This window comes from Numenius arquata, chromosome 12 (genome assembly GCF_964106895.1).
Source record: "Numenius arquata chromosome 12, bNumArq3.hap1.1, whole genome shotgun sequence".
NCBI lineage: Eukaryota > Metazoa > Chordata > Aves > Charadriiformes > Scolopacidae > Numenius > Numenius arquata.
The window spans coordinates 27,343,081-27,369,187 of NC_133587.1; the positions used below are offsets into that span (position 1 = coordinate 27,343,081).

The 26,107-nt window shown below is 40.0% G+C and overlaps 1 protein-coding gene across 2 annotated transcripts in view; it reads left to right on the forward strand.

Annotated features, from left to right (window-relative positions):
• Positions 1-26,107, forward strand: part of APBB1IP (amyloid beta precursor protein binding family B member 1 interacting protein) — a 47,124-nt gene that overhangs the window by 11,242 nt on the left and 9,775 nt on the right. For both annotated transcript variants that reach the window (XM_074157377.1, XM_074157376.1), the window contains exons 5-9: positions 519-678; positions 2,082-2,203; positions 10,110-10,184; positions 11,510-11,653; positions 15,241-15,351. In XM_074157377.1, coding sequence (XP_074013478.1) covers positions 519-678; positions 2,082-2,203; positions 10,110-10,184; positions 11,510-11,653; positions 15,241-15,351 — 612 coding nt within the window. The remainder of the gene's footprint in view (positions 1-518; positions 679-2,081; positions 2,204-10,109; positions 10,185-11,509; positions 11,654-15,240; positions 15,352-26,107) is intronic.

Below are 26,107 nucleotides of genomic sequence, written 5' to 3' on the forward strand. Positions count from 1 at the left end.
TCTGGTCAATACAAGTAACTCATCTCTTTTTTTATTGATGGATGTTGGACTACTGCCCATCTTAGTACAATCTGGTTTCAGGTTAGTCTGTTGACATGGCAAGATACTTCCATTCTTTTTGTCATTTAAAACTAAACTTTCCACATTTCTAGCTTGCATTAAGGGACACACTGTCCTTTTGTACTTGGTTTCCTTATCAAGCATTTTCTTTAATTGCACATCTAGTAGATTTAGATAAGAGATTTACTTCTGCATTTTCTCCACAGCAATTTCATCTTTCCTGAAGTCATGCACAGGACAAGGTTCAATTTCCTTTTTTGAGAAAATGTCTTTATTTTGGTGGTAATATAATGTGAAAGCTTCCAAGCTGTTTTACTCCCTCGGCTCACTGTGGGATAGGGTGCCTTTGAATCAGTAATGACCTTCAGCCTTAATCTTTCTTATCTGTGTTAGCAGATTCAGACTACCCTTTTACTTGCTTCAGAAATTAACTGACTCTTCTGTGACTCTGTACTCAGCTTGTTGTCAAGGTGCACATGTACGATAACAGCACAAAGTCACTAATGGTGGATGAGCGTCAGGTGACACGGGATGTTTTAGACAATCTCTTTGAGAAAACCCATTGCGACTGCAACGTTGACTGGTGTCTGTATGAAATGTACCCAGAGCTGCAAATTGGTAAGTGGCGTAGTGACAGAGCATATAGCAAATAGATATAGTGCATCCTATGCTATTGGTAATCTTGAAAATATAATTAATAACATTTCTCCTGCCCTTGTAGTAGACACACAGTTTTGACTTTTTTTTTTGGTAATAATAATTACCAAAAAAGACCCTCCTGAGGATGGTAAGATCATACCTTTTATACAAGAAAAGCCTGGTACTGAAAATGAACAAACCAAAGTATATGCGGCAAAAATTAGTGTTAAATAACTAATGTTACAACCTGAGAATTTTTTTACAGCTATCCTGGACTATAAGATACTGTTCACGCTTCAAACCATTACTTGGGGTTTATATAGTGCTTTATGTTTCCAGTGCATTGCAGAAGTATCAGTTGCTAAACAAAATGTGTTATGTTGTTTGTGTTGTTAAAAGTTACTGTGTACATGTGAACTGGCCCTGAAGCTAATCTCATTTTGTGAATTTAATTAATTCACAAAATTTAGTTTTGATGGGATATGCTGAACCCTGCCCCAATACTGATTTTGTAGAAAAATGCAGTTTGGGTCCTTCCAAAATTACCTGTCAAATTAAGCTCAATTCCTTTTCCTTCCAAAGGGGGTTTATGTGACTGTTCAGCTACTTTACACAAGTGAAACTGCAGAAGAAGAGATCATAGTTACCAAACCTCAGCATACCCTGTGGCTTTCCTGGGTGGAGGATCTGGGTTCAGATCAGCTCAGGAAGGGAGAAAGCTGACGCTGGGTCTCCCACATCTCTGGTGAAGTTTTTAACTGCAGAGATGCTGGCTGAAACAGTATTATCTTCACATCAGTTCTCAGTCTGTCTTCTTATTTCCTCTATTTTGCTATTTCTGTTTTTAAATACAGTTGCTTGAAAGAAAACACTTTATTTTCAGTGTATAGAATTCTTTCTGCTGACAAAAAGCAATTTGTCATTTATTCTAACAAGTAAAAAGACAAGGAAATAAGTTTTTACTCTTTTTTTTTCAATTAAGTAGCTGAAGCAAATATATAACCCCCCAATCATACCACAAATCTTAAAAATCAAAAGCAAACAAAAGCAGAAAGCCATTGAGAGACATGAGTGTAACTGTCTACTTCTAGTGGGTCACTGTTTCCATCCTTTTCAGTCTTCGGTCAACAGCATAGAGATGCAGGAGGAATATAGGAGCGCGTGACAGCTACATAAGATAACTTCTGTAGCTGATTTGTCATTCCACATGACACAATTTTCATGTGTTTTTTCTCCCTTCTGTGCAGTGGTAAAGAGCACTGGGCTGTCCAGCTCTGAGCAAACATCAGCTAATAATTACATTCTTACACAGGAATTTCTGCAGCCTCAGAAGAGGGGAGAGGGGGTGGGAGTGTCTTACGTTACCTTTTCTGTCTCTCCAGAAAGGTTTTTTGAAGACCATGAAAATGTTGTTGAAGTGTTATCAGACTGGACTCGAGACACTGAGAATAAGATTCTGTTTTTGGAAAAAAGTGAAAAATATGCCTTATTTAAAAATCCCCAGGTAAGCTAATACGGTATTTGGATGAGAGTCTAAAATTATGTCATTTAGTCTGTATGCTGCCTCTTGCATTAGTAATTTGCTTTCAGCTCTGTCAGTTTGGAATTCGCGAAAGCAAAACTTGTACTTTCAACAAAAAACGCCAGCATGTTGAATGCAAGGATTTGAAAATTAGTGCTTTCTGTTCTTTTCTCATACTATTCTAAAATCCCATCTGCAGTGGTAAAAAAATGAAGCATGTAGTTCTCCACTGGTACAAGCTGTTGCTTAGGCACAGCTCTCAGAACTGGGGTGAGATGGCACACCTGTAAAAACCCAGCCTTTGTCATTACTACAGTTTCTCCCCTATTTCTACTGATGAAAATCAACATTTCATTGAAGGTTCAGTTTTTGCCAGTTGTATGTGAAACTTCATAAAGAATATGCTGAGTACTACGGAGAGTTTATCTGTATTGCATTAAGACTGGGGTGAACTGTAACTTCTGCACACTGACTTTGTAAAAAGAGGGTCTGCATACTGAATTGTGGCAAATTATTTAGGATAGGTGTATACACAAGTGATTTATTTCTTGTGATATGTGGTCAAAGCCACATTTATAAACACCCTAGTGCACACAGGGGATGGATTCTGGGGCACTAGATCTTTTCCCCTCGCCAGTGGTCTGTTAGTTCACTGAGCATCTGGTTTGTTCCCAAGGGCAGCAAGAAGAAAATGAGCATTGTTGAAAAAAATGAGTCAAATATATAATTTGGCAGCAAATCTCACCAAGCTGCTCATTAGGAAGTTGTTTTTTTTTTTTTTAGAATGAGCCGGTGTTTCAAATAAAACCTGCAGAGAGGAAGTTTCCTTCATTGACATAAGAAGTATCCACAGTCAGGGAAAGAAAACATCCTGCAGTGTACATGGATTGATGTTGATTTTTAACATGGAACAGCAAAGCCAAGTTTGGAAGTAAAACATACATGATGGCTCAAGATGTCATACGTTCTAATACACATAAACATACCTAGCAGCAGAGGTTTGATTGTACATTTGATTCATACAATAGTAGTGTTATTTGGGCAAGTGGCTTAGGGCAAGGCTGTGAACCTTCCACAGGATGTAAATCTTCGATGAAGATTCTGTGCATTTTGATTGCAATAAACCTTAGAAATAAACATGACCTAAACCAAAACCATAATAAGAGTGTAGCTCTGTCCTCCCATCTCAGGACATGCTGAGCTTGATCTGGACGTGTCTGCAGTCCTTCAGCCCCTCTGTGATAAGCTCTGAAATGAGCAGCCTAAGGAAACTGGATCAGTTATGGCTATGACACTATTGAAATATTTTGCCAGTAATAAACTCTAACCATCTGTCAGGCTTAGTAAGTACAAACATTGTGAGGCAGGCAGAATAGTACAGTCATATCGGCAGTTTGTCTTTTTGGCAGAAGATAGTCAGTGTTGTACAGACAGAGCTCACGGCAGATAATGAAACACGGTAAAATACATGATCTGGAGTGAGACCCTGAAAAAGTAAACCAAGCAGAAATGCTGTGTTGGTGGAGGGCAGGGTGTACGGTTACCTAACTAACTACTTAGGGAAATTATGGTGTAACCAATGGGAAACTGAAATCCAGTGCTCTGATACTGTGTTCTCAGTATATTCAGCCGCCACCTCCTAACTTAGTCAAGGTTGCCTCGTAAACTCATTTTGTGAGTACTGAAATTGCAAAATGCTCTTTTTGACACAGCCAGTGGTGGGAATGCAGCAGCAGTTGGATTCCTTGTTGGTCTTAGTGGTTATTCTGTCAGAGGTTGTCTGCGGAGATCTCACAGTTTTGTAACTTGCAGATATTTTTCTGGAAAAAAGAGAGTCACCTTCCAAAGGTGGCTAGGTGCCTACAATTTATCCTTAGACAAATCAGTGGTACAAAATTTTCATTACAGCGGTTTGATGCAATTAAATGCTTTTTAAAATCTTATAAAGATGTCCAGATACATTGCTAAAACAAGTGGACATCTGGAGAAGGTCTGTGACCAGTACCAATATTGATTGTTTCTTTCTGTGAACTAGCTATATACATGGTATAGATTAAACAACAATTAATTAAACATGTTTCATTTGCTGAGGAGGAACTGAGGTTTTGAAATGCAGGATTTATCCTCTGTCTGTGCTAGCAACATGCTGCTTGGCTAATGCCGGTGGCTTTTTTGAAGATTGTCGTTCTTGTCATGCAGTACTCTAATATTTTTCTGCAGCTTTGTTTCTGAAAGCAACTTTTAAAAGTATTTGTAATACGTTTTAGAAAAAAACATCTGAAAAATCCTCAGGTGTTCCCCTCTTCGTGAAGACAGGCACACATTTGCCCTTTCCTCACTGTGATATAATTTACCCTGCAGAGAGCTCACAGTAAAAGACCTTTCCATGAATGGCATCAGTGACTCATCTACAGAGGTGGAGCGTCACAAGTCTGTGACTAAAGAATGAAACAAAAATATGTACTGGTACATGTGCAAATAAAGAAAACCTTTATAATATAAGAAAGGTGATGCTTTGTCATGTGGTTGAGTGATACAGTGCTTGACTCTTGAAAGGAAAGGTTGTCAGGTCTCGGCACCTCTTTTCAAGAAGCTTGAAGAATAATTCTCAGCTAAAAGAGACTCTAAAAAAAAGAAAAATGTAGGAAATGCTTTTGCTTCGTTTAAACAGTGTTATTTGTAGCTGAATCTAAAATCCTGACTGTAAGTGCTGGTCACACTCCTAGAACACTATATTTGATTTTTTTCTTATGTGGATTTTGATTTCCTGTTTATTATTTTGCTGGTGCAAGCAGACGGGGTAAATTCAAACAGTGCAGGTGACATCACATGCATGTGGGGCTTTTTTGGCTTTGTTTTTTATTATTTTCAGCCAGCATTTATGAAAATTAATGAAAATCTGTACAGTGAGTACTTTATGCTTCTGCTCCCTCATATGTAAGACAAAAGCAAGAGCTATGCTTTCCAATAGAGAACCCATATACTGAATTGACACTTTATTTCTTCTGAAAAGCAAGAGTACTAAACAGTATGAGAAGGAGGTGGAGTAAGAATTTGTAATGTCTTTCATGATAGGACAGCTATAGTGAGTTTCATGCTTGAATATTTATTTTGAAGTCAGTGACATTGGGCTAGCATCCACCAGGAGATACTTTTGTTTTTCACCACCTTGGCCACCTTTATGAATCAAGGTTTTTATTTTGTCTCCACTGTTACCCAATGAAGGAAACGTAGAAGGGTGATAGGGAGCCTGATTATTGAGTGTGCTAGCAACTGCGCAAAGAAACAGAAGTGAGAAAAGGGAAGTGTTTTCACCATACTCCCACTGTTTAGTAATCATAATTTCTCTATTAGTGTATTTCAGACCATGGTATACTTTCTAGTTGAAGATAATACTTCAATGAATGTTTTTCTTTTTCTGACTTGAGCAACCTGCTCTAGTGGGAGGTGTCCCTGCCCATGGCAGGGGGGCTGGAACTCGATGATCTTTAAGGTCCCTTCCAACCCAAACCATCCTATGATTCTATGACTTGAGATTGTAACCCAGAAACTGTCTTTACACATTTGAACCATTTTGCAGGTGACTTTCAATCAGCCTATTAAGTGCTTTGCTGCTAGCTGCATCCTAGCTGCTGCATCCTAGCTTATGTACATCTTTCGTTTGGTCCCTGTTCCCCCCTCTTTGATGCTGAAGACCATCATCCTCAAGGCATGAAAAGTCAGCTGTAATGATTTCTTGAAACATCATAAAATCAAGTAAACAAAGTTGAAAAACACGTTTTTTTGGGCTTCAGAAGAGCTTTGCCTTTAGCTTTATTTATTTACATTTGTGATCTTCAGAGCAATTATAGGTATCTTCTCATATTTTTAATGTGGGACACAACATGACATGGGTTGCAGGTATGACTGTTCTGTTTTGTATTTTTCCGCACAAATGTTGCTGCATTCGGTACGCGGTTGCAATGCACTGAAATGGGATGCGAGCTGGCCAGAACTGCACTCATTCTGGGTGCAGTTTGGATGAGCATAAACAGGCAGCTCATTGCACAAAGGAGATAGTCATGACTATGGAGCAGCTGTCGTTTGCTGCACGCTGTCTGCTCTGTGCTGTTGCGGACCTTGCAGTCTTCTGGAATAACAGTTTCAGTAGCTTGAAAGCAATTATACAAGCTAAGCGAAGGGGAAGCAGAGGGAAGATGCTGCCTTGAACACCTATTTTTTTGCTATGTACTGACAAGTAGCTGCTGTATTCCAGCTTGGATGGAGCTGTGTATGAAAAAAGATGAAAGGTGTAAAAGGGATGCTGTTTCATGTAGAAATTTTTTTTTTTTTTTTTAAGAATGTAGAGACATAGAACACCGATCAGAGAGCTTGGCAGTGCAGTAGTTAAAGCTCTACTGTTTTTACCATGATCCAAGTTTGGTTTGCTTACGTGCCACCAGAGATGTTCTTTGAAACTCTTGAAACCATCTTCTGCCTTCCACTGTTTGAGAGTTACACAGTGGAGAGAGGTACAGCCTGATTTATTTTTTCTTACCTGCCTTTCCACACAAAAGGACATGACTGTATCCCTAAGTGGAAAAGTTGTATGCATAGATTAGTGGTAAAGCCATAGATATGTATGTAAAGCCATAGATAGTGGCTTTACAGTACAAAGCACAAAACTAAAGGTGGCTGTTAAAATCTTTACAGGATTTTCTTTTGTGCATATGGAATTTGCTGCTAATGTAAAGCTATAGATTATCAGCTACTTTTGCCACTGTCCTGCATAAGCACAGGGAGAGATGCTGGCGTAATGTCTCTTTTGGATGGCACACCTGGCTAGCAGTACATGTCAAAACTGCCACTGTATAGGCAGTTCTGTGTTACTCTGAGTCAGGCAGAATAGCATTGGGAGAGCAACTGGCTTTATGTCAGCTTCAGATGGTCTGGGTGTGTAGGCACAGGGAGTAATTCTGCAAAAACGCTCAACTGCTTATCTCTGCAGCAAATAACCCAAACAGTGCAAACAAAGCAACCACAATGACAAAGCGTGTCAGTATACTTTGTTTTGTTTGCTAAAATAACCCTTTATATTTGCTTTCTTATATTACCAGCCCAAGAGGATGAATCCATGCTGCTAAGTAAGCTCAGCTCTCTAACAAGAGAAAGACATTGTCTTTTGAACATAAAAAATAGTTAATTCTCAAATCTGTAGACATATGCAGAGAGCTGCTCTGTACCCACATCTTGATGACCTTGATGTAGGTCATCATCCCATTGATGACCTGACATCCCAAACCAAACATGCGTTTCCCAGTGGTGTCCTCAGACAGGAAAGAGCTTGCTTTTAATCGTGACCTTTGACTACTAGACTTGGAATGACCTCTTGTGGACACATGTGGTTTGCCTCCTATAGGATGAATGCTTCTAATCAAAAATAGGAGACCACACAGTGATAAAACAAGTTCAGTGTACAGTCTGCTCCGCAGGTTTTTAGCCACTGACAAATAATGAGTACCATGTACTTCAGATTTCAGAGCGGAGACATAAAGGAGGTAATCAGTAATAAATGAAACGTGTGTTGAAAGGTGGAAGGTGACAGTGTACATCTGTGTAACGTTGGTTCAGGTGACAGAGCCCTGTTTCCCTAATGAAAAAGCTGCATTGTTAGAGATCCAGCATGGATATCGTTACAAACTTTCTCTCTTTGCCATTGATTATGTCAGTACAGGGTGGTCTGTGTTTCTGCTAAATAAATGCCAGATGCCTGAATGTGAATCAGTTGTAATCAGAGGAGCTTTGTTTTCTTATTATCAGTGCACTGAAGGCTGACTGAGCCAGATGAATGTTCTCCTCACCGTTAGTAAAGTTGATGAGCCAGGCCTTGTTGAGACAGTGATAAGGTGTACTTACCTTGATAAACCTTCATTGTGTATTTTAGGGGTTGCACTATGTCTTTATATTGATCTGTAGAAGAAGGCGGCTTACAGCTTGCACGTCCCTCAACTTTCCAAATCCGTCCCAAAGTCTGGAGGCTCAGCCCAGCCTAACGGTGCCCTCTGAGGTTTCTCTTCATACCTCCATCAGTGCAAAAGTGGGTGTGCCAACATCAAGCCAGCAGTGCTGTGACAGTGCTCCCTGTCAAGAGCTGTTGCACACGTACGGAGGACTTGGCTGCAGCTGCTCACAACAGCTTCTTTTTTTCCAGTGGGATGAGTCACTCAGTCTGACCTACGGCCTTGGACTGCATAGACAGGCATCGCTGTATGGCTTGTACTGAGAACACACTTCTAAGCAGGTTTTGTTTTGAGCTGGTTTGGTTTTTTTCCGTTATGAATACTGTCTTCAGATGTAGTCACGAAGCTGTGGTCCTTAGTGTTTGCTTACCTTCATCGGTGGACTAAAAATGTGCCCAGGCAGTCTGGAGCCAGCTATGTGCTGCTGCATATTCCAGAGAAGAACCTCGCTGTGTTCCTGGCATAACTGTCTATTGTCTTGAATGTTCAAGTTTCTTTTCTTACGTTCATACCACAGACATGGCATCAGCGTAGCCCAAATTGCAGGTGACTGTGGTTTTGATGTCCCCTGTCTGACTTAATGTGAACTTCTAAGAAAGCATTTTTTAACAAAGTGTTTTTGAGATCATCCACACCCCTTCCCCTTCCTCTCCTGGTGCCCCTCCAAAAAACGTCTGCGATGAGGCTTGCGTTCTGGCAGACAGCTGTTCACTTGAAAAAGAAGATGTGGTTGTGTGGAAGAGCAGGGTTTCACTTCATATAAACCTCATTGCTGTAAACATGGCACGCTGGTAGGGCAGATTTACTGCTTGTTTGTTTCTTTCTTATACTGTAGCAACAGCATGTTCCTTCGTTTACACACTTCTCATTTGTCTTTTGTTAGTGTTTACATTTGTGTTGCAGTTTAGTTGTTGTGGGGTTCTAGGCATGTAAATATGTTGCCACATTCTCATAGTCTTGAGACATGAAAAAATGGAGAGAGGTGAGAAGTCAGATAAAGTCTTAGTTTGCTTCCTACAGAATTGCTGAAGAATTACAGAATTAGGAGTAATTTTTAAGTAGATAGCTGGTAACGGTGCACGAGGCGCTGTGTTTCCTTGTTTGCAGGGACAGACAGGCACTGGGTCCTCTGGGGGCAGCTGCAGCTTCACAGCCCTCTGTCACAGAAGCGGAGGGTCATTTCAAAGTGTAGGTTTTTATTTCATTAGGCTGGAGCATATGTGCCAATATACCATGGTGATGATTTCTTCTGATTTATTCTAGATTTTTGAATACCTTCTTCCTCACATAAAAATACTTTGCAGAGCATGAACAGGGGTTTAAAAGTAGAACATAGTGACTTTGAATAAAGGCTTTGGCGTATAAGCACTTTTATTAAAAAATAAGAGCTGAGTTACATCCAGAGTGCCAGATATGAAGCGTGCAAATTACCAAATAGGATTGTTAGGAAAAATGCTTTCTAGCCTTTTGGTACTGCATTGTATTCATCCATATATCAGCATGCAATAAAATCTTACGTTCTTTATTGCCTGTAATAATATAGGAAGCGGTGAAAATTGGAATGATAAAATCAAACCCACTGATCCAGAAAAACAGCCAAAAGCGTAAGCCAATGTTTTTAAAACTTTTTGGAGGCTGTATATACATAGGCAAAAGTAATTTTGTATTACTTTTGAATTATATTCAAAATAAAGAATTAAAACTCATGAGGAGGCAGCTGCGATTGAAGTTTTCTGTAAGAAGAGTCCATAAGCATCTGCCTCTTGCATCTGCTGGCCTGGGTTCTCAATGTTGAAAGACTGAGTAATTATTGAATGGGTTTTTAGTGATCCAGTTACTTGTATTGCTGTCTTCATAATGAACATTAATTTCTTTTGTGTCTTAATCAGAATTTCTACCTGGCAAACAAAGGGAAGAATGAAAGCAAAGAAATGAATGATAAAAACAAAGAGGCTTTACTGGAGGTAAGCCAGCTTTCTAGGTTAATACTGTCACCGAAAACTCTGCCACCATTTGCATCTGCTCTGCAACAACAGCATTTAGTTCTTTGTGGGCAAATGTGTAACAGGAAGTTCTGTGGTGGTTGGTGTCTTTGTGTCTATGGTTTAATATGTGGATTTTCCTCTGCATCTGCTGCTCATCATTAAAAATGCAGATTGTATCCCCTATCGGAGAAACCAAATGATGGAGAATTATTTTGTTGTTATAGACTCCAATGCCGTGAAATGTTTTTACTTAGTGTTTCTATGAAGAGTAATGCTGGAATAACAATAAAAGCAATGTTATACAAATATGAATAAAAGAAACGGCTGTGCCACATCCTTAGGCCGGTCCTTGTGTCTTTATATTGTTAGTGAGGTTGATCAGTAGCAAACAATTATCTTCTGGGTTAGAAGTAGATACACTCCAATTATTAGCTGTACTACAACAGAAAAAGAACCTTTGCACTTTTCCAGAAAGTCTGGTTAGCCTCATGCCTTTCCTACTGAAGTTTTACTTCAATTGTGCATTTGAGAGAGAAAAATCCAGAGTTATATGAAGGAGATTATCACAGTTCTCCTGGCAAGCATTTTGACTTTAGTAAAAGTTCACAAAGGAAACGCTGTTGTCAGGTGACTGAGGATTCCTATTTCAAAGTTAGTGCATCTCATGAAGGCACCAGATGTCAAACAGTACAAGTCCTGCTAAATTCTAAATGAAAACATTAAATGATAAGTGTGTTTGCGCTAAAAATTACCCAACAGTGGGTCCTTCAAGCAAAGAATGAAGTATACTTGTTTAAACAGTGTTTTAAACGCTAGCATGTATTTCAAAGTGAAAGCAGAGGTTGAGGGGGGATTTTTTTCTTTAGCTGGTTTTAGAACTCTAAGCAGTCTCTAAAGATTCTCTCCAAAGAAGTATTTCTCTACAGAACCTTTACATACAGCAATAGAGAAAAGGCAACAGCAGCAGTACCAACCATTCTATTTTATTGCTTTCACTAAGCACATTTATGTCTAGTTAAAACCTTTTGTAGGTTTTTACTTGACCCTTTAGAGAATGGAGGTTTTGCGAACCTTCTTTTCCAGTGTGAGCACCCAACTTGCATGGCTGACTTACCACATCAGCTTGGAAAAGTTTCCTTTGCCTGTCTAAGGTGTTCATCTCCCTGGTAACTACATTCCCCATGTTCATATGTTCACCGTGACAGGAAATGTATTTATTTTTCAAGGGAGCATTTTTCTGCTATTTATTAATAGGGTTGTGCTTAAATCAATTTATTTTGTGTATTATTCTTCTTGTTGCACAGGAAAGCTTCTGTGGGACATCTGTCATTGTGCCAGAGCTTGAAGGGTTCCTTTATTTAAAAGAAGATGGAAAGAAGTCCTGGAAGAGACGTTATTTTCTTCTTCGAGCTTCTGGAATTTATTATGTACCCAAAGGAAAAACCAAGGTCAGGAAGCCAAATAATCCTTTTAGCAGTAAAACAATTCATGGAGGTGAAAGTGAAGAACTCCCAAGGTGACATTTTTAGAGCACTGTCTGGTGCATCTAAAAGGGTTGGGGTTTTTTTGGTTTAACTTTGATTACACCACTTGTGCAAATATTGGAACATAGTCACTGAATCGTGTCACGTTTCTCTCCTTTTGATTTCTATGGGTAGATAAAAGCCTTAATGAAATAGCACTCCTCCAGAAGTCAGTAGGAGAAAGAAAAACAGCACAGCACCCTTGAGCTGGTGTTATGCTGCCAAAATGCTTCACTGTTATATGGGTACCCTGTGAAAGAATATTTTGGGAGTTCTCAAGTAAACTCATTTCTTATCACAAAAACGGTGGAATTTTACTTTGCTTGATACTCACTTTCTGTGACAGTAACCAACACTCAGAAACACTATACATTTTTTTCTACAGTGATCTTTACCTAGAGAATGCATTGTGCCTTTTAAGGCTTTTTAAGACTGCCCTTTGTGTAGGAAGAAGCGAGATAGAAGCATCCGCCTGACCGAATCAAATGCACTGACATTTAGTATTGCAAAATATTTAAAGAGTCTGAATTGCTAGCACTGGAGAAGGAAAGGAGTCCTGGACATGTTGCACATAAGGGTGACTGGCTTCTCATTTCCATAGGGATGAGGTAGAATGGGGCTGGGACTGAGGCTTCTGGGACTGGTGGCATATTTTTTTTCTTTTTTTGTATTCTGAATACCACTTCTGTTACCACTTACAGCTCTGTTAATGCTTCATATTTGAAAATCTGGTGCTGCTGATAAAGCGTTACTGTTATGATTTTGCTGTGAAACTTAACTGTTCTGCTATTCCCTGACTAAATTACAAAGAAAAAAAAAATGATAGCTTGTAAAGGAATGCCATGTTGCTGCTCCAGTAACCTGTGTTTATAAGCAAATGTCAGTGAAACACAGACCTAGATTACCTTGCTGCCTTCACAGCAATTTATTTTGACTTTACCTGACCCTAAGATAATGGCTTTCAGGCCTCAAATCACTTTGCACACACACACAACATCCTATCAATTAGGAACTAGAATGATATTTGGAAGGCATTTAAGGTAGAAAGAGTATAAAAATAGTCAAATGAAAAGTCCCTCTTGGACATTTCCTTGTATCCTGCCTCCAATGATGGCCAGTAGCACAGTGCCAAAGCAGGGCAAGAATATACCGATAGTTACCCAGCCTTTTTTCATCATCCGGTGATACCAGTTTCAGTGACTTTCCATCATAGTGCAAATGAGGAAAGTGCTTGCTTTTTTTGGGGTGATAGACTGCAAACACAGGCTCAGGATGGGACTCTGTAGTCACCTTGTAATGGCTGGTTTAGTTTAACACTTTGTTGCCTGTTAGTCCTTACAGCCTGTGTACCACCCTGCTTATAACTGAGCCATTTCAAGGAACTGTGCAAGTGCTTCAAACTCGCTGTATTACCAACTCAGCCACTCACAGGGAATGAGGACCTCGAATCTAGTTCTTCAGGAGATAGTCACAGCTCTTTAAAATGGTACCACGGTCAACTGTTCCTGCTTCTGTAACAGCCTTCAGCAAAAGGATGCGTATGTCCATGCCTCAGCCATTCCAGAGAAAGCCAAGTCTCCTACCTCAAATCTGTGTTTAATGGTGATTTAAGTTAGTTACTGGACTTTGTATTGGAACAGTTGAGGCACAGGTACATGTCTTCTTTGGAGACAGTAATCTCTGGTAGATGAGCAGGGTGCAGTGAGGGTGCTAAACATCTTAAAGCAGTGCAGCAGAATTCAGTAGAGCTCTTTAGTCACAGCCCTTAAATTATGAGAGTTCATCCCATGTCAGGGTGGTATGAAGAATGCACGTGCATCTTGCTGCAGTCATTCAGTTGTGGGTAGAGCTTTCATTGAGGTACAGAAACAAACAGTTGGGGGACAATAGTATCTTCAGCTGGTGCAGCTGTTTCTAAATTCATCATGTTTTCACTTGTTACAAAAAAGCAAAGAAGTCTGGCATACCTTTGGTGCTTCATGTTGGCTGTAAAATACATTTCAAATGTGAAAATACAGGGGTGTGTTCAGATAACTGTACACACATACCAACCAACCACACATGCCAACACCAAAGGTGTTTTCTGTTGTTTGGGATTTTTTTTGTTAACAAGCCCATCAGCACTGCTGTCTTAATTCCTTTCTTCAGCATTACTCTACTTACATCCCATTTAATAACATGCTGGGTCACAAAACAACAGAATCAGAGTTGCAGATACAATTTTTAAATTTGTTTGTGTTAATTGTGTTGCTTTGTCATGTTAACATTGAAGAAATACTAGCAATAAGCGCCTTTGTCTATTACATAAAAATTTGTTCCTTACTTAGAAGAAAATAACAACTGCATTCATATTGGTCTTAATTGCTGTTACCTGTTTCGTAAAGGAAAGGAACAACTCATTATACTGCATGGATTTGAGCACTTTTAGGAACTTACTGTGTTGGAAAATCCTGGGTCCACACACAAAAATGACAACATTCCTGACATCAGCTTCAGGGGAGACAAAGGAGAGAGAGAGAAGCCCTGTCTGCATCCAGTATGGAGTGTTTCCTCTCCCCACAAATCTCACTTGCAAACTCAATTTGTAAATAAACCAACTCAAGGGCGTATTGTAATGAAAGTATTAGGAATAATGAGAACAGCATAAAACAATCATCATAAGCAGAAATATAACCCCGTTGTTAGGGGTAGAGAGGGTTTGTGGGTTTTTAGTTTCTTTTTTCTTCCTTTCACAATTTCCTCATTTCACAGTTTAGCCAACAGTGACCACGTGACGTGGCTGTTTTTGCATTTCCACTCAAAGGATTGCAAAAGTTATGCTTTGCAGAATTCTGCACTGAGGAGTGTGCCAGCAACAGAAACCTTGTTACTTTAGCAACATACTGTCAATAAGCAAATAGTATGATAAACAAAAAAGGAATGATGCCAGGAGATGTGAGAAAATTCAAAGCAAAACAGATGAAATGTGTGCTTATTTCCTGATGAGATTTTGTTTGTTACATATACCAAAGAAAAAAAGCTTGCAAATTTAGATTTTGCAATTAAAGCAATTAGATCCCCAAACCTTCTTTCTCCACTCAGAATTATAAGGGTGTGGTTGCAAGGCCTCTATCTATTTTACTAAAGTTATTTTTTACTATGGTGTTCTATGTGGTCTTACTAGCCTTAATATAAATTAGCCTTAATTAGCCTTAATAAATTAGCCTTAATTAGCCTTAATTAGCCTTAATAAACTAGCCTTAATAAAGGACAAAATGTCCTTTATTTTGCTGCCATAAAGGACAGCAAAACGTTGCACTGTGTTATATATTATTCCTAATATGTACTGACCCTCTTCCAATTGTTAGTTTAAGAACGCACACACTTAAAGTTCATTTTTCTTCATTTAACTTCATGACAGTTAAAAAAATAAAAAGCATTGGAATTCATGCACTTCAAAAAAGTCCTATTAATGAGTTGCGCATCAAAATCCAATTTGTTCTAACAATGATGTGCTTGGTTTTCATTTGTAGACATCACGGGATCTGGCATGCTTCATTCAGTTTGAGAATATGAATGTTTATTATGGTTCTCAACACAAAGTGAAATATAAGGCACCTACAGATCACTGCTTTGTCTTAAAGGTAATGTACTGGAAAAATAAGTTCTGCAAATGTCATACACAGTTTCTTGTATTATGTAAACACGTTTAAGTTTGATGCTCCAGGGACCCTGTTTTCTTCTTTGCTTCATTGTTGATCAGCATACCTGTAGAACCTTAATTTTAAGGACTGGTAGTCCTGTAATACATGTCTACACTGCATTTATGAAGTTGTCTTCAAAACAAGGCTGAATATGCTTCCAGTCACTGACTGTTCAGGTGACGTGGACACATCTGGACAAATGGCACTTGAGGCAGATACATGATGAGAAGACTGGCAGTCCCAAATGTTGACATTAAGAGCATGTACCAAAAAGTATGACTACTTTCTATTTGCCATGTAGTCATACCTGTTGAGTGGTTTGTTGAACTGAATTGCAAAATCTTGCAGGAATAGACATCTCAGATGACATATCTTATTGCACAACTATTTGTGACAGGAGTGCAAAAGATATTGTTCACCCACTTGTGAAAAATCAGTGCTTATTGTTGAAGTAAGTATCTCATTGCTGCCTCTCCAGGTAATAGCACTGCAAATAGGCTGGGAATTCTGCATTCCTCTCAGGAAAGGAAAAGAAGCTCATGCATTTCACATAGTTCAGGTAACAGAAATGAACCTTTGAGGTTGCAGTAATTAGACCTTGCTTGTTTTCTGTCACTAATACAGATTTTAAAATACAGTGGGATTACTGTGTACAATACAGAAGATAATCTTGTTGCTGCTTTTTTATTTAAAGGCCTGCAGTGCAAACAAGATATTAGAAAACACAGTATCTTGCCATCTCAGAAAAATAGTACAGGAAACATTCACATCAGTCGTCACTTATAATACCACATTTCTGGCTGTACCTGCACACTTATAGTGCTTTTTTATTCAGTTTCAAAATGTCTGCTAGCCTAATTTACACATGGCCAAGCAGAAGCGGTTTATAGACCTAGACTTATTTTCTGAAGCAGATGTATCTAATTAACACACATGAGCAGTTTTAATACTATAGTTGTCTGCAAAATGCTCTGCAAAACCCACTTTATCCATTTTGTAAAAAAGGGGTGAGCCTTCTGAAGTTAACAGGTAAGCATTATTTCTGAAAAATACAACTTCAAATAAATAAGGAAAAGGAGAGCTGATTTAAAAAATAAAGGGAAATCGATTTTCTAAACAGATGACTGATCACAGGAATATCCGACTAATTTAATAACAGTTATTCACATTCTGTTCAGATGAAAATAAAAGCATGATTTTTGAAATGTGTGTAGCAATGAGTTTAACTGTTCACAATCATTAGAAAAACTTTCTGGACTTACTGCCATCATTTGTGAAAAGAGGTATGCTATAAATAAGAACTTACACCCCCAAAAAAGTCACAACTCGACTGAAATACTTGCTTTATTGGATGTGGGATGTTAGCACTGTACCCTCAAAGTGAAATGTGAAGATCAAAAGCTCCCTAGGGAAAGCTTGATGTGTAATAGGCTTATAAATGTCTGAAACCTACTTAGCAAAACTGTTTGCTCTGATGCTTCTGAAATGTGTTTGTGGTGTACTAGAATAAACATCATATCGATAAGATCGTTATATCTGTGCAACACTACTTAGTGATGAATAGATTATGTTACAGTGATTGTTCTTCATTTTAATTCCCACAAGTCAGCATTGTGTAGATTCCTGACCGGCTCAGTTTCAGACTTGGCTTCTTTTAATAGCTGTCTCTTGCAGTATTGTATTTATTACAATTTCTGTACATTAATTTGAATTCTATATATACCTTTTTGAAGGTGTGCAGCTTAGATGAGTTTCGTCATATCCATCTCTTAGCTTTGGAGGTTGTAGCTGAGGATGTAGTACATCTTGAGATCTGTGGCTGCAGGAAGAAGCAAAGTTAAATCTTGGTCTCTCTGATGGGATGCTTGGTGACACAAAAGTGTTTGGACAGGAACACAGAGCCGTTTATTACGTTTAGTCACATTTTGTTCCTGTCTGTTTTCATATGGAAATCTCCCAGAAGAAAATACCACTCTTGCTGGAAAACACTCATCCTGAGATGCCAAAGGAAAACAAACTGTCATCCTTGAGGTATTTCTCATCCTGTCATAGTTTGAGAATAAAGTCCTCAAGATAAAATGACAGTACTTTTGCAGACAGCTGCAGTGAGCAAAAGGCAATAGATTTAACAGGAAAACATTTGTGTTTGTTCTACTGGCAACCTAGTAATGTTGAAGGAATTTGGGTGCCCAGCTTAGTCCAAGCCAGATGGAAATTTCTCCACAGCCAAGGCTGCACTGCTGTCTTAGCTCTTCCATCCCCTGGCGTGTGCATTCCCCGGACAGTGAGCTCTGCAGAGATTCTCATCCAGTTACTTGTTTGCATTGGCTGCAGATTATCTGTCTTTAAAGCAAATGGGGGAAAATAATTGGAAGAGTAGCAGCCATAGCCCGTCTTAGCTGTTCACTGAGGATGGCTGTAAATCAAAGGAGACTTTTGCATTTTAGAAAACAGGTTATTCTGCAGCCCCTTATTAGCTCCAGCAAGTTGTAACATCACTTGAAAAGTTTTTTTAATAAAAGCACTACATTTTTTTAAAGAATTGTTGCTTTCTGAGGATCCCCTTAGGAACTGCTGTGTCAAAACGGTGAGCAGTCATCAGCTAAGTTACTTGCTCTGCTGTCTTTCAAACTTAACAAAAGAAACTGCCCAACTCAGAGGCAAGAGACCAGCTTGTACTTTATGGTGCAGGAGAAAAGCAAGGACTCAGCAGCTTCAGCAGTAGCTTGCTTCTGTGCTAGGTGGAAAATCCTGCTGAATTCAGAACCAGACATAATTTCCCAGCTTTGAGCATTGAGTTGAAAAAACAGCGTATTTATTTCTGACTGGTTACGCTAATTGGTATCATTACTGCAAGAACAGGGAAAATGTTCTTTGCTCATTCAAATGGCAGCAAACGGCCAGTGAGGTGGGCTGATTTGGAGTTGAATATGGCCTCATGCTTGAAGGAAGCATCCCTTCTTTTCCTCCAGTCCCCATTTGAATGATGAGCCTTCTAATCAAATAACTAGCCTAAAACCAGTAACATTTGTACCTGCCTTCAAAGGTCCTGTCTCGTATTCACAGGGAGAAAAGATAGAATGACCCAAGCCTTGGTCATCTTTATGGTGTGTCTTTATGAAGGGAAGAGCCCTCAAAGAGGTGATAGAAGAACAAGCAGAGCATTCCTTTCATTTTTGTGTCTATGTGCCAGTCATCACCAAGAACTTATGGGAAAGAGGAACCTTATAACTAATGTTAATCACAACCCTGGTGACTTTTTTTTTAGCTAGAACAGTGAGATTTCTCAGGTTGTCTGACGCTGCCCTGAACTATATGGGCTTTTGCCTCCAAGTCTTCATGACATTTCTTTGAATGTTGCTTTACCTTGATCTCTCTAAATGGGATATTGGCTTTTTCTCCAGTTTCTTCTCTTAGGCTACAGTCAAGTGAGATGCTCGCAAAGACAGTGAGCCTTTGCTCCTAGTGCCTGTGCCGGCAGCATGCATCCAGTCAGCGGGAGCCAGCAGCTCCCTCTGTCCTGTTTCTTTTTTAATTTAGCCATTTCATTTCAACTTCAGTGGTCATACCTGAAGAAGGGTTACTTTGGTAATGCTGGTGTGGGTACTGGTGTTAGTGTAGCAACAAGATTGTGCACATCATGGGTGGGTTGCTTTGGTACTTAGCCAGAAGCTGGGGTAAGTTTTGCAGCCTGTAATGTTGGAGTTGCACCTAGACTAGCTATTTTAAACTAGCTCAAATGTAAATGTTCTTGTCTGCAGATCCATCTAGTAGGACATTGCTCTTACAGCTAGAGAAGCATGGTGTGTTGTGAGCGCTCCTTGCCTATCATTTCTTACCATTATATATACTTTAGCTCAGAACAAAAATGGGGTGGTTTTTGCTTATTTACTAACCATCGAGACACTGAGGAGATAATGGGGAAAACGGTGGTGTGAGAGAAACAATTCAAAAACACATCACAGTGTCTGCCAGCAAAAGAGAGCGCACTTTGCTGAGCTTATTCAGGAGTTTCCTTTCAGAATGATTCAGGAGACAACTGCAGTAACTGAACAAAGCAGTTGCTTCCTCATATCGGCTTCTCTCAGGCAGCAGAAAGCCCAGCTGGGACCAACCGAAAGGAGCACAGCTGGCTGGTTGGTGTCAAAGAGCAGGGTCGCCTTTAGCTGTCCCTGTGCAGCAAACCAGAACCGATGTGGCTGGGTCCTGAGGATAAGAGTGCGGACTCGCACAGAGGCTCCGATGGAGTTGGCTTTCAGGGATCTTTAGATTTTTGGGCAACTATAAAGCTTGAAGAACTGTTTTATTTTCCAGTAGCTACTTGGTCTGTGCTGAGCTATAACCTTCTGAAATTGAATTGTTCTGTACCACTGCTAAACAAGCATTCCTTTCTCAAAGGAAGTCCCATATTTAAAAAAACAACAACACAAAGATCCTTCAACATATTAAAAATAGAGCCTCTGAATAAAATAAATATTTTTGCAGCAACTGCTCCTGTAAATATGCAGATTCTTCCTATTTTCTACTCAGCCTAAATATAACGCTTACAAAAATTTAAAGATCCCACCCTTCACTTTTACATCAGATAAAGTGAGTCTTTTCATAAAAGAGACCTCCATATGCAGAAAAGAGGAAAGGAAAGGGCAGCCAAGAGTGAAAGAACACCTTTGCTCAAACCTGCATCCGTCAAGGTCAGATCTGTCCCTCTGTTCCAGGCAGAGGAGGCAGGAGAGGGTGGCAGCGTGGCTCTCCCCGCCACCCTGCGGAGAGTGCTGGCTACTCCTGGGAGAGGAACGGCGAGGAGCAAAAATCTCTCTCATTCACAGAAAAAATAAATTTGCACGCAGCAAGTGCGCAAGTTGGAGTGATTTGGTTCCTCACAGTCGCTCTTGCATTTACAAATACAAATTTTTATGCATAGATTCCCTGTAGGTCTGCTTTTTCACCATCTACTACGTTACATGGGAAATGCTGTGGAAATGGATGAGACCTTTTGTGATTTATTCCATATTCCGAAGCTGAAAGCCCTCAAAACCAGGAAATTTCACCATGAAGGAAGGGTTCACCGTGCTAGTGACAGCATCCATTGCACTGAGCAGAAATTGTGAACATAATGTTTATTTTGTGCACTAGGAGTATCTCTCTGTGTGTGTGTGTGTGTGTGTGCATGCGCACATACACACTAGTCCAGGAGCTGGTTTTGTCACACCATGTTGAAAAATCTTTCAAAGCAGACAAATAGCAAGGTAATCTATATGCAAATTAGCTGGTTTAGTCAGTCTGATGTGCCTGTGACAAAGAGTGGATTTAATTATAGTTTATTGGTGCTGGTTGTGCTTGAGTAATCTGGAGGTAATGGTGCATAATGCTGAATTAATCTAGGATGAAAAAAATTGGTTTCCTGGGGATAAACTGAGACAAAGGCAAATCATCCTCTATTTCCACAGCTGGGTACATTTTCCTGTGCCATCTAAATCTAAGCTAAGTTTTCCTGGTATCATTTGGAAACTATGATTTTAAAAAAAAAAATAATTCTAATAATCCAAAAAATTTTGGAAGTAAATTTTCAAGAAGAATAGCTTCTGTTTGCCACAGTGGCGTCATTCTAGCAGGTAATTTGGTATTTAGTTGCTCCGCTCCTGATTCCCTCTTCCCTTACACTCAATATGTTCCCTCGCAGACTGAGTCATGTACATAATGCATTCAGCACAATGACAGGAAGGTAAAGGGTGAGAATTAGCAGTTTGAGAGAGAAAATGGTAGGAAAAAGATGTAGAGCAAATTGCTAGTGCAGGAAATGGGGATAGAAAACAGGAGATTTTCTATTTTTTTATGTGAAAGAATTGAAAATTGTTGTCTTAGCACGAATGCTTCAGATAAATAGTTCAGAGTAAAATTCATTGCTAAATAAACTGAAAAAGCAAAAGCAGACATACTCCTTATTACAGAACACTTTTAGATATGTGGATTTACAGTCATAGCATGTGCACATTTTACAAGATTAATGCATAAACAATGGGGAGAATAAGGACAGAGAATGGACAGTGAGAAGTGGAATATAATAGCTTTGGAAAACATTATTTGCTGTATGAAGCAGTCCTCTGGTTACAATGGCTATTACATATATTTTTAACGACCTAAAAATTTTGCCTCAGTCATTAGAGAAATGTAGGTCAAAAGAATAATTTTCCTATAACAGGACAGTTACTGTTTTATCTGCGCAGTTCACATGTCTTCAAAAGATCATTTAAGCCTGGTCATCTTAATGCAAGGAGTGTGTGGTATCAGAATTTCACCACGTTTAATAGTAGACAGCAAACTTGAACCACTTCCGTGTGATTTTTGAGAGATGCTGAGTATTAATTCTACTTGCAGTCATGGGAGCCAGAAGAGTCTCAACTTTTCGGAGAAGCTATCTCAACATAGCACGAGTTCATCAGTAAAAGATATGGTATCCAAAAACATTGACCATTTTGTGAAAATTTGGCCTAAAGCCAAAGCTTTTGATCCAAAGTTAGTCACTCTTTATGCTTTTGGCTATTGTTTCTGCCTCAGAGACTGAGCGATGATCCATGTATTTTGGGGCAAGGAATCCAATGAGATGCCTGAATAACTTGAGTTTACTTTTCATCTTCAGTGTTGGAAGAAGGCAAAGCAAAAGATTTTATTGGGATAATCTCTAATTTCATGCACACATGGCCTTCGGTCATTTGTTTTGGCGCAAACCGTAGAAACCACATAGTTCAGTTCCCATTTCTTCAGGTTTTCACTGTGGTCTATCTTTTTTTCCTTAGGCAAAGATTTTACTTTATATCTGAAAATGAAATCTGTGCACAAATATTTCTTTTTTTAAAACCTCTCCAGAAAATAAGCTCTTTATATTCAAGTGCTTCTGCTTTCTTTATCTCTAGACAATTGATATTTGTGATTTGAAAAAAGAAGAAGAGACAGTGGGTCAGAGGAGAACACTGGATTCTGTTCCAAACCTTTTCAGTGCTTTTTTGTGTGGAACACAGCACATCCTTTTGCAGCCTGACGTTTGAGGTGCTCAGGCTGGACAGGTGTCCAGCACTTCCAAAAATCAGGCCCGATGATGTGACTAATTCATCATTATTAAGAGTTTTGACACTGACAGAGAAAAAAAAAGTCCACTGTAGTCAAATTATGTTGCATTTTAATGCATTGTATTATTTTGAAGCATTATTCAGTTTATTTCTGTGAGAAAAATTCTGGAGTCCCTTTTTACTTGCATAGTACCACTTTTCAAACAATGACTTCTGGCGTGGTTGCTTTTTAAACAGTTGTCTTTCATAATTCATTTTTGTGCTGCATGTTTCAGAGGCAAAGGTGATAAACCTTTCCAGAGGAGATGTTTTCACTTTGCTGTCAGATGATTTTAATGACCTTTTCAGGACATGGTATGCACCATGTAACAAAATCATTTATCTGTCTCCATATGTGAGACATCTAAACTGTGACATACTGAGCTTAGTGTTACGTTGCCTAAAAATACAGTATTTCTCACATGACGGTCATGATATTGTTATGACCTCTGTTAGCCTCACAGAGGGGTTATTACAGGGAGTATGAATCTAATTTAGCAAAACCAGACTTGCTCAGTGACTGCAGCTCCTTACGTCTGTGTGATGTGCTACACAGCTACCCTGAGACACAGGAGCTGTGAAAGGATGTTCCCATGGATTTTCACACCAAGTCATCACTTCCAGGGACTTTCAGCTGTCCAGATGCTTCTCTGAATTGGTTATGCTGAGTCAGCATTTTTATGTACTATCTAATAGGTTTTGCACGTGGCCTGAAGCTTTTAGTAGAGAGTCGAGCCTGTAAAGGTCACCCTCGACAGCAGAGACCTGCCGTTTGTGCTGTTTGTAATTTCACTGTGGTACGGCTCTTCCCAAGTGAGCAAGCTGCTGGGCTGGGGTGTGACAGTTCTTGGCCTGAAGCATTATACCTTCCTATCCAAAACAGCATGCTTCATGCATCTAGAAACCACAGGAAGCCAAATGCCTCCATTTGAGCCGCTTTCTAATAGTCTTTTAACAGGTATAAACCTTCAGTATTAAGCTTGGCGCTGCTGTTGTGTGATCTGGCCTTGCACACAGCTGCAGTAGGCAGCCTCTGCACTGACCAAAGCAGAGGAACAGTCCTTCTTAAACCTCATCCAAAGGTAGGGGTATACCCCAGGAACGGTAAAGGGGATATTTCCAGTTAACTTCAGTGGGCTATGGGTCCAGTACAAAGTTATATTTTACGTGTCATCGGTAAGGTTACACATAAAAAGAGAACTAGTGCTGCTGCTTCTTGGGAAGTGAGAGACAATACAGTTCTCAGCTGTTACGAAGCGAAGATACGGACAGCCTGCACGGCTTTGATGTGTTTAACCTTCCTTATGAGAGCTGGGTGCTCAGCAGCTTGCTAGTCTCAACCCTAATTGACAGAATATACTTGTGACTCTGCATTTAATCATGGTTGCTGATTGGAGTAATTTAATCAAGGAACTGATTGGGGTAATTTGGAATAGGCCCCATTGGTGAATGTCAGTAGTTAAGATAGATTGCCCAGTGGAGACAATAGCTAATAAAATATAAGGTAGAGAGTAGGCAGTAAATAACTCCCATGTTGTTCGTCATGGAACACTCTAGCCTTGTTCACTGACAGTCCCCTCTCAGATTCTCAGGATGGTGAGAAGCTCACCATCTCAAAATATTCATTGACGGGGTAAGCAGTGAGGTGAGGAAGCTTGCTGACGATGCTACTTTGTTCAGACCATTGAGGAAAGGGCAGACTGAAGAATTCTGGAAGGCCATTATGAGGCTGAGGTTCTGGACAAAAAGGTTGTAAATAACATACGGTCTAGGTATACGCACACAGTAATGTGCATAGGGCTAAAAGTGATCAGTGAGGAAAGCTTTGTTTGAGTGGTGGTCACATATGTAAATCAAGCATTAGGAATGATTAGGAGAGGCATAGGTGATAAATCAGTGAACATTGCCATACCATGGCACTAGTCCATGGTTCCCCCTCACCTTTGCAGTTCTGGTCTTCTCATCTCAAAGAGGATATAATAAACTTGGAAAAGGATCAATGAGGAGCAACAAGGATAAGCAAAAGTGACTTCAAATCAAACAGTGACTTTGATTTGAAGAATGACTGCAAAGACTAGAAGCCTGTAGGCTGGAATAGAGGCAACTTGCTAGGAATATGATACAGATCTCTAGGCTCAGGAATGGCATGGAGAGGGGTCAGCCATTCTTCCAAAGCAGGAGTGTTACACAAAGCTAGTAGCGGTCAGGTTCAGAGCAAAAGGAGGTGATTCTTCATAGAGTGTGTAGCAGACCTGGGAAGATTGTCGCTAAAAGATGTTATGGGTTCCAGCACTCTCTATGGACTTAATAAAAAGCTCAAGAAGTACCTGGAGGAGAAATCCACTGAAGAACCTAAATACAGAAAAAACCCATGTGGCTCAGAAAATCCCCTGACCTTAAAATAGTTACAGACAGGGAGAGTACAGAGAAGGAAGTACCATATATGCTTGTCTTGTTCTTTCTGTTCCCTCAGTATCCATTTGTGGCCACTGTCAAAGTCCAGATACTGGATTCAGGGACCTTTGATCTGACACAGTACGAGTGTTCTTGTGAAACTGGTAGGTGCCTAGAGGAGAGGTCTGCAGCAGCCCCTCTGAGCTCCCCAGCGGCAGATCCCTGTGGCAGGGCCATGTCTATGTGCAGCACCAGTCATTACCTAGCTTGCTCTGTGCCACGTCCTCCTCTGCCTTGTTTATGCAGTATGCACTTTCTTCCGGGTGTTTGCATGAATTATCTGCTAAATTACAAGTCTTTTTTTTTTTTTTCCTTACAATAAAAAGCTGTTGGTAGGTGTGGTGTTTAAAAAGGAGGGGAGGTATGTAGAGCCGTTGGATTTTGATGTCATGAGAAAGAAGGAAAAAAAAAAAAATCCTTACTTTTTGCATTTTTGAAAGCTTTGGGTGCCATCTGCTGGGTTGAGTAGGACCTTACACACTGGAGCAAAATTGCTAATTGCTGGTTGAAAAGTGCTTGAAGAATTGAATTTACCCAGGGTTGCAGTGTCTTTGTTTGCATCTCCTTGTTCTTCTGGCTCTGTTGGTGATAATGTAACCCAGGTCTATGGGGCGTACTCTGCCACACAGAGAAGTGCCTGCTTACAGTTCCCTTTTAAAGAAATCTCTCAGACTGAATTCTCTCATGGTTTTCACTGTGTTGGGTCACATAATGGAGAAATGGTGGAAGGAAATAAGGATTGTCAGGCATTGTGTGCTTGCTGGCCGCGTATTGCAGTAGTGGAGCTCGTTCTGAGCAGCATTCAGGCTGTCTGAGGCTGCTGAGGTGGGGACAGGCAGATGCTGTGAAGCTGGAGAAGGCTGTTTGTCCAGGGGCCCTGGTTACCGCCCCTGTTTGGTAGGTGGCCTAGGTGTATAGCAGGAAGATTGAACCCTGTGCATTGAGCTGTGTGAAGGGGTGGTGTGTGAGTGTACCAGGTGGGTGAGGCACAGGTCCGTGGGATGGGCATGGTGCCTGCTCTGCAATTAAGGCACCTGGTGACAGTGAGCTGTCACCTCTGGGTTTGCAATGGGAGATGTCCCTAGCTTTCACCTTGGGAGTGCCCAAGGTAATAGCATAAACTGTCCATGGACTCTTCC